Source organism: Acanthisitta chloris, unplaced genomic scaffold (genome assembly GCF_000695815.1).
Source record: "Acanthisitta chloris isolate BGI_N310 unplaced genomic scaffold, ASM69581v1 scaffold15919, whole genome shotgun sequence".
NCBI lineage: Eukaryota > Metazoa > Chordata > Aves > Passeriformes > Acanthisittidae > Acanthisitta > Acanthisitta chloris.
In genome coordinates this window covers 8,509-16,676 of record NW_008690961.1, presented here as the reverse complement: position 1 = coordinate 16,676, position 8,168 = coordinate 8,509, and the positions used below count along the sequence as shown (strand labels likewise).

General features: G+C 56.3%; 1 protein-coding gene across 1 annotated transcript in view; it reads left to right on the top strand.

Annotated features, from left to right (window-relative positions):
- The first annotated feature begins 4,096 nt into the window (after nt 1–4,096).
- Nucleotides 4,097–8,168, top strand: part of CSK (c-src tyrosine kinase) — a 5,395-nt gene continuing 1,323 nt past the window's right edge. Inside the window, exons 1-10 of the mRNA XM_009082043.1 lie at nt 4,097–4,183; nt 4,402–4,515; nt 5,010–5,122; nt 5,776–5,995; nt 6,331–6,424; nt 6,502–6,567; nt 6,719–6,818; nt 6,951–7,041; nt 7,412–7,485; nt 7,584–7,779. Of these exons, the coding sequence (XP_009080291.1) occupies nt 4,169–4,183; nt 4,402–4,515; nt 5,010–5,122; nt 5,776–5,995; nt 6,331–6,424; nt 6,502–6,567; nt 6,719–6,818; nt 6,951–7,041; nt 7,412–7,485; nt 7,584–7,779 (1,083 nt within the window). The 5' untranslated portion in view covers nt 4,097–4,168. The remainder of the gene's footprint in view (nt 4,184–4,401; nt 4,516–5,009; nt 5,123–5,775; nt 5,996–6,330; nt 6,425–6,501; nt 6,568–6,718; nt 6,819–6,950; nt 7,042–7,411; nt 7,486–7,583; nt 7,780–8,168) is intronic.

Below are 8,168 nucleotides of genomic sequence, written 5' to 3'. Positions count from 1 at the left end.
GCTCTGAGGATCCCAAATTCCTCCCCCAGCCCACCTATGGGTCTGGCACAACACAATATTGGCTGGTGATTCATGAAAGAAAAGGTTTCCCTGACTCAATTCCCTTTGGATGCCCTTTGGATTAAGGTAGCAAAGGTATTCACTGTACCTGCCCTACCCTCCTTCCCCAGCTTCTGTCTGCTGAGCTGGGCTTCCCTGAGGGAGATCCAGAAGCAGGGCTGTGAGGAAGGCAGCAGGATGAGCACAGACCTTAGGATGCAGTGTTGGGATGAGATGGTCCCTCACTGGGATTCCTGGACCCAGTGGCTCAGAGGATGCTTGCCTGGAGGGTGGGGAAGAAAGCGAAGTGGATTTTGGTGGGTTCACCTGAGCAGTTCCCAAGCCCCAGTTTGGGGATGGGGAGTTTCCAGAGGGAGCAAACCCTCTCCTGGCAGGGCTGAAAATAGCCAACCCCAGCACTGAGCTCTGCCAAATCCATTGGGCTGCTCCCTGGCTAATTTCTTTAATTATTATTAATTTCTTTCTACTGCTGCACATCCTCCTCTAGGAGAGAAGGGGCTGTGCCTGTGTGTTCCCAGAAGGCAGAGGATGCTGCTTTTATAGTTTAATAATGTGTAAAGGGGTTAGAATGCAGTTTAGAGATCATTTAGTCCCAACTCCCTGCCCTGGGCAGGGACACTTCCCACCAGAGCAGGTTGCTCAAGGCTTCATCCAACCTGGCCTTGAACACTGCCAGGGTTGGAGCAGCCACAGCCTCCCTGGGCAACCTGTGCCAGTGTCTCATCACCCTCACAGGGAAAACTTCCGAATATCTAAATGTCCCCTCTTTCCATTTTTCCCCATTGCTCCCTTTTCCTGCCACTGCAGTTCCTACCCAAGAGTCCCTCTGCAGCTTCCCTGGAGCCCCTTCAGCTCCTAACAGGTTGCTCCGAGGTTTCCACACAACCTTCTCTTCTCCAGGCTGAACAGCCCCAACTCTCTATCTGTCCTCATAGGGAAGGTACTCCAGTCCTCTCATCAGCCTCATGGCCTTCTTTGGATCTCCTCCTCTGTTAAGCTCTGGGTCCACTCCCTCAGCATCCCTCAGGGATACGCGGGGCTGGCGGAAGCACGAGGCTGGGCCCGGTCTGGGTGACGCGCGCAGCAGGAACCGCTAGCTGTCACATGAGGCCACCACAGGCCTTTGGGGGCCGCTTGGCAGCCGCCCCAGAGCTGGGCGCTCCCAGGGGCCTGTGGTTTCCTCCTCCTCCTCCTTGGAAAGTCTCAGCTTTGAGGCAGAAATTAGGTAGCAATCGAAAACAAAATGAGACTCAAGAGGAGAAAAGTCTGTGCTGGGGTGAGGAGCATTGAGGCTCTGCAAAGGGCAGCACAGGGAGTTCTTAACCACCTCTCCGTTTAAAACTGATAAGCAAAGGTATTGTGCGTGTTTATATCATAGTATCAGTCCTCCTCCTTGGAAAGTCTCAGCTTTGAGGCAGAAATTAGGTAGCAATCGAAAACAAAATGAGACTCAAGAGGAGAAAAGTCTGTGCTGGGGTGAGGAGCATTGAGGCTCTGCAAAGGGCAGCACAGGGAGTTCTTAACCACCTCTCCGTTTAAAACTGATAAGCAAAGGTATTGTGCGTGTTTATATCATAGTATCAGAATATCATAGTATGTTAAGGGGTTGGACCTTAGAGAGTTTAAAACTGATAAGCAAAGGTATTGTGCGTGTTTATATCATAGTATCAGAATATCATAGTATGTTAAGGGGTTGGAATAGACCTTAGAGAGCATTTAGTCCTGCCCTGGGCAGGGACACCTCCAACCAGACCAGGTTGCTCAAAGCTTCATCCGGCCTGGCTTTGAACCCTGCCAGGGTTGGGGCAAACACTGCCAGGGTTAGAGCAAACAATGCCCCAGTCCAGTGCCATGAATATCCACAGTCCAGGAATTTAAAAAATCAGGGACTGACTGGAGTGTGTTCTTAATGGGGTTTTCTGGGACAATTTTCTCTTGAACAGGGGGAAAAAGTGCTCCTCCTCAAGGCAGGCTATAAATTTTAGATCCTGTCTGCATTTATGAAGTATAAATGCTGCTGACATCCCTGAGCTGAAAGCCCAAACAACCAGACTTCAGGATTGGAAAGAGCCAACTTGTACACGGGGTGAGAAATGGCTTTTCCAACCTGCAGGTGGGCTGTGGGCCTGGGCTGGACCCCTGGGTGTCCCTTCCAAGGGATGCTCCCCACCATTCTGACCTGGCTTCAGCCAGGATTTTCCAGCTGGAGTCACACCTCAGGTGAAACCTCCATCCTGCTGCTTTTGTGGGTATTTTAAAGTAACACCAGGATGGTGGGAAGCACTGACTCAGCGCTTTGGGGACAAGCTGCTCCCCAGGACTGGCTGCTACTGGGCATCCCCAGGGGGTACTGGATGGGGAACAGGTCTGAAAGCTCCAGAGGTGGGAAATTCCCTCTGCAGGGATGTAGGAGCATCACTTCCTAAACCAGGTCCTTCCAGACTTCAGCTAAATCTGTCTATGGACTGAGCTGGGTGTAGTTTATTCCCTGTTTCTCCTGTGCTGTGTTTTGGACGGGTGGAATCCAGACCCTCTGCTGAAATTTCTGTTTCACACCAGGTGTCAATCCCGTATTTGACCAACAATCAGCTTGGAAAGGCAGAGAGTTGGAGCTGGGGCTGTTCTGTGAGGCTGGTGCTCCCCAGCCCAGCGTCACCCAACTCTGCTCTGCCCTCCCTCGAGCCCTGGCCACCTCTGTGGCAGCATCCCCAAGGCTCACAGATGCCATCAAGTGGGTTTGGGTGCCATCTGGAGAGGCTTTTTCTCAGCAGCAGCCCTGGGGCTGGCTGGGCAGCAAACCAACCCAACGCCATGGTGATGGGCTCGCTAGAAACTCCATCTCAACTTCATATCCTCAAACTCTGGCCTCGTCCCAACGCCATGGTGATGGGCTCGCTGGAAACTCCATCTCAACTTCATACCCTCAAACTCTGGCCTCAGACTGCGTGTCCGAGCCTTGATTTCTCCTCTCTGATGACAAATTTGTGTTGTGTCCCTGCTCTGTGGGAAGGTGAAAGAGGTGGTTGGTGGCAGCGTGACGCCTTTTCCGGCTGGCTCCGGGCACGGCTGTGGTAAAAACAGGGCCACGTTCTCACCCGCGCTCTTCCTCCCCATAGCTCTGCCCCTTATCGTCTTCCTCCTCCTGTCTCTCAGCCTTGTCCCTCGTTTCACTTCCTCCTTCCCAAAATACCTCGAGTTGCTGACAGCAGGGCTGGGCCCGCCGATGGTCCCGCAGCAATAGGATGAAGCCATAAATACCTGGGTGGGTTTTGGGGGTTACTCTCCTAGTATCCCCCTCTGTGCCCCCAGCCCAGCGTGACCCCCCGTGCCCCAGCCCAAGAAAGCCTGGTTTGATTCCAGAGCCGGTGACTTCATCCCTTCCTGGGGGCTGGAGCAGCGGGAATAAAGCCGGGTTTGTTCCCCTCCCACACACCCAGTCCAGGACCTCGGTGGGGGGAGGAACTCAGCCTCCCCCCAGGCAGTGCATCCCCCTTGGATTTAGGAGCTGGTGGGACTGCCTGTGTGCCAGAGTCCCAATGGGTTTTATCCTCCAGGGAATAGATTTATTTCCTTTGGATCCTGAGCCTGGGAAGCTCTCAGGGCTGGATGTTTCCACACGTGGGTCACCAGGCACCGTGGGAGAGCTGCGTTGCCCGAGAGAGGAGTGGGATGGGGCTCCTGGAGGTCATCCGTGTTCCTTTCACTTCCCTGGGCATCTCCACCCCTCTGGATTTTTCCTTGATGCAGATGTTGCTCGCAAACCCTCTGTTCTTAAGAAGCTGTATCCGTGCAAATGCTTCATAATCCGGGTGAGCAGCTCCACACTGGTCCCAGTCCTGGCTGGCTGTCAGGGCTCCTGGAGCTCCCACTTTCACCTCAGTTTGGGGATATTTTGGAAGCAGCACCTCAAACGGGACCTCTTGGCAGGAGAACAGATGGTCACAGGGCCTGGGAGTATCCTTTGAGGGGGGCTGCTCCATCTGCATCATCCCTACGTGTCCCTCCCTGCCATACCCACTTCTCAGTCGTTCTTTCCCCCCATGCAGGTCTCATGGTACCAAGTGACGTGTCCCCCCTGTGAGATTCGCACCCCCAACCTCCTGAGAAGATGTCAGGGATGCAGGTAAGCTCTGGATGAGGATAAACAGGGATGGAGCAGCCTCTCCAGCCAGTCAGAGTTGTCCTCATTGCTTAGGAGGGACATGGGGACACTTGGTTTAAGTGGATCCCATTGGGTTTGCATCCGAGGGAGGGGAGTCAGTGAGGGGGGTCCCTGTGAGGGGCTGGGGGTGGGTGATGTGCCCATCCAGGCTCTTGATGACATTCCCTCTTCCCGGCCAGGCCGTTTGGCCATCTGGTACAGAATGTATCGCCAAGTACAACTTCCACGGTACCGCCGAGCAGGACCTGCCCTTCAGCAAAGGAGATGTCCTTACCATCGTGGCTGTCACCAAGGTAAGGTGTCCTCCCCAACCCCTTCTCCAGGATTTCCATGGGATGCCATCTCTGTGTCCTGCGCCACGTGCCACTGGGATCCCCTGGCCCTGGCAGTCCCGCAGGGCCACAATCAGGCCACGCGTTCCCTTAATTAACTCATGGCCTCGTTAGTTAAGGCTTCTCCGAAGTGTAAGTGCCTCCCTGGAGCTGGAGGAGGGAGGGGACAGGCAGGGATGCTGGACTTGACTCTGGGGAAGGAAAAGAGGAGCCATCCATGGGTTTGGGATGCTCCAGGATGCATGGAAGCCTGGGAGGAGATCGCAGTGACCCCACGGGGCCACCAGTATCAGGGTATGGTGGCTCCAGCACTGACCTTGATTCCCTGCCTGTCCCATCCTTCCTGCAGCCAGGAAGGGGGAACTGAGGTGCTTGGGGAGTGCCCAGGGCAGCGCTGACACCTCTGTGGGCTCCAGAGGCCGTGGGCTCGTTGTGACATCCTGCTGTCCCCACAGGATCCCAACTGGTACAAGGCGAAGAACAAGGTGGGCCGGGAGGGCATTATCCCTGCTAACTATGTCCAGAAGCGAGAAGGAGTCAAAGCTGGGATCAAGCTCAGTCTCATGCCGTGAGTATCCAACCTCAGGACTCTGCCAAGGGGAATCTGGGAGGAGCTGGCTTGTTCTAGACCTGTGTTACAACAGGAACAACATTCCTTGCAGGGCTTAGTGGGGTTGGAAGGCAGAAGGGACAGTTATGGATTTGAGATTGGGATTTGCCCTGCAGTGTGGATTTGGGATTTGCTTCTGGAAAAGCACTTTGGGAGCTGTGTGCATGGCTGGGAAGGTGGTTGGATTGCATTTTGAACTGGATCTTGTACCCAGAGTTGGGGTTGTAAAGGCTGTTAGGAGGAAGAAGGAAGGTTGGAGCAGGGTCTGTACAGGAGGAATGGGATATGGGCAGATGGATGGATGGATGGTTGGTTTTGATGTCCTTGCTGCATCCCAGAGCCACCAGTGACTCCCAGTCTGGAAAAGCCAGGGGAAAGAAGGTCCCAGTCTGCATAAGGGCTGAATCCTGGATTGGGGAGCAGGAGGAGGGGAGCAGGATGCCATGGAAGGAGCTGTGCTGTGAGGTGGATGTGAACAGCAAGGAGAAGACAGGGATGGAGCAGGCAGGGATGAAAGCTGCTCCACATCTCTGTCCTCACCAAACACAGCCCCGTGGGGGTCCAGCCAGCACATCCCCAGCCCTTAACCTGCCCTGCGTGCCCCGTTGCAGGTGGTTCCATGGGAAGATAACGCGGGAGCAGGCGGAGCGGCTGCTGTACCCCCCAGAGACAGGGCTGTTCCTGGTGCGGGAGAGCACCAACTACCCTGGGGACTACACCCTGTGTGTCAGCTGTGAGGGCAAGGTGGAGCACTACCGCATCATCTACTCCTCCAGCAAGCTGAGCATCGACGAGGAGGTCTACTTCGAGAACCTCATGCAGCTGGTGGAGGTAAGGTCTGAGCTGCTGCTGCTCCCATTCCCCTTTGGACCATAGCTTGGACGGGGACACACAGGGACATGAGAGCTTGTGGGGCTGCAGGTCTGGAGCTCAGGAGATGATGGGACCTTCTCTGCTGCCCCCATGGAGTGGGGGTGCTGGGGACAGACTCCTGGGTCAAGGAGGGGACAGGGAATAGAGAGACCAGGAGGAGGGATGAGACCCCCGAGCCCCCACCAGGTCCATCCACGGCCTCGTGCTGCCACCTGGTGGGATTTTAGAGCCCAGCATGGCCTTGGTGGGGACACCTCCTCCAGGGTGTCACCCACCACCCCCTGTCCCCCCAGCATTACACCACGGACGCGGACGGGCTCTGCACACGCCTCATCAAACCAAAGGTGATGGAGGGGACGGTGGCAGCGCAGGACGAGTTCTCCCGCAGTGAGTGGCCTTGCCCCCTCCTCAGCCCCTGAGGACCTCACCCAGCACCCCCTCACTCTCCCTTCTCCCCCACACAGGTGGTTGGGCCCTCAACATGAAGGACCTCAAGTTGCTACAGATCATTGGCAAAGGGGAATTCGGAGGTAAGCGCTGTGTCCCCAGCATCGTGGTGACCCTAAGTGGTGGGAAAGGGGGTGGGGGGGCTCCTCTGTAACCCTCCCAGGGTGATGGTGGGGCCCCAGGAGGCCGGGATGCTTCCCAGTGCTTCCTGTGCCCATCTCTCCTGGCCTGCAGACGTGATGCTGGGAGATTACCGGGGGAACAAAGTCGCCGTGAAGTGCATTAAAAACGACGCCACAGCGCAGGCCTTCCTGGCGGAGGCGTCTGTCATGACGTGAGTGTCACCAGGGTACAGAGGGACCCTGTGTCTGTGTGAGCAGGGGTGGGTGGTCCCTGATACCCACAGGGACTGTGGGAGCCCCCCTGGTCCCCAAAACCCTGCCCTGAGCTCTCCTGTGCTGCGCAGGCAGCTCCGACATAGCAACCTGGTGCAGCTGCTGGGGGTGATCGTGGAGGAGAAGAGTGGCCTTTACATCGTCACCGAGTACATGGCCAAGGTGAGAACCTCACCCTGGCCACCTGCCCTCCCTGTCCAGCCCCTTTCACCTCCCCCAGGGTCCTGGGGCTTCACCCTGGCAGATTGGCTGGGTCATTCCAGCTTGGGTGGCATCTCCCTGGAGCCACTATGGTGGTTGAAGGTGACATGTTCCATCACTGGCTCTGAGGGAGAGACATCATCCCTGGGTCCTGCCCCACGAGGGAGGAGCATCATCCATGGGTGCTGCCTCACGAGGGAGAGACATCATCCCCACATCCCGTCCCACAAGGAGGGGATATCATCCCTGGGTCCTACCCATGTGGGAGAGGACAGCAGGTGGGATGCTGACTGTGATGGCACCTTCTCCATCCATCCATCCCTCCATCTAGGGCAGCCTAGTAGACTACCTACGGTCGCGTGGGCGATCAGTCCTTGGGGCAGACTGCCTGCTGAAATTCTCCTTGTAAGTACAGGGCAAGGCCATGCCCACCACCCTGCCCTGCACCTACCCATGTTTTGGGACCACCTAGCGAACCCCCTTCTCCTCCCCACCCCAACCAGAGATGTCTGTGAAGCCATGGAGTACCTGGAAGCCAACAACTTTGTCCACCGGGACCTGGCAGCAAGGAACGTCCTTGTGTCGGAGGACAACATCGCAAAGGTCAGCGATTTTGGGCTGACCAAGGAAGCTTCCTCCACACAGGACACGGGGAAGCTGCCGGTCAAGTGGACAGCGCCAGAAGCACTTAGGGAAAAGGTGGGTGAGCAGAGAAGGGTCCCCACAGCTCATGGATATGGTAGAGGACGGAGGAAGGTGGCACATCCTGGGCTGCCCCAAGTTTTGCATGCAGAGATGGTGCTTGAGCACCAGTTCTGGCTGTCTGACCCAAAAACAGCTGTTCTGAGGGTAAGGAAGTTCTGTTGCCCCCCAGCCCTGTCTGAGCTGAGCACATCAAGCGTGTTGTGCAGTCACACACTGCAGGGAAGGGATGGGCCAGCCAGAGGGACCTGGACAGGTTGGAGAGGTAGCTGATGCCAACCTCGTGGAGTTCAACAAAGCCAAGTACTGGGCCAGGGCAGTCCCAAACACACCTATAGGTTGGGTGAGAAGTCATTGAGAGCAGCCCTGGGAGAAGGACTTGGGGG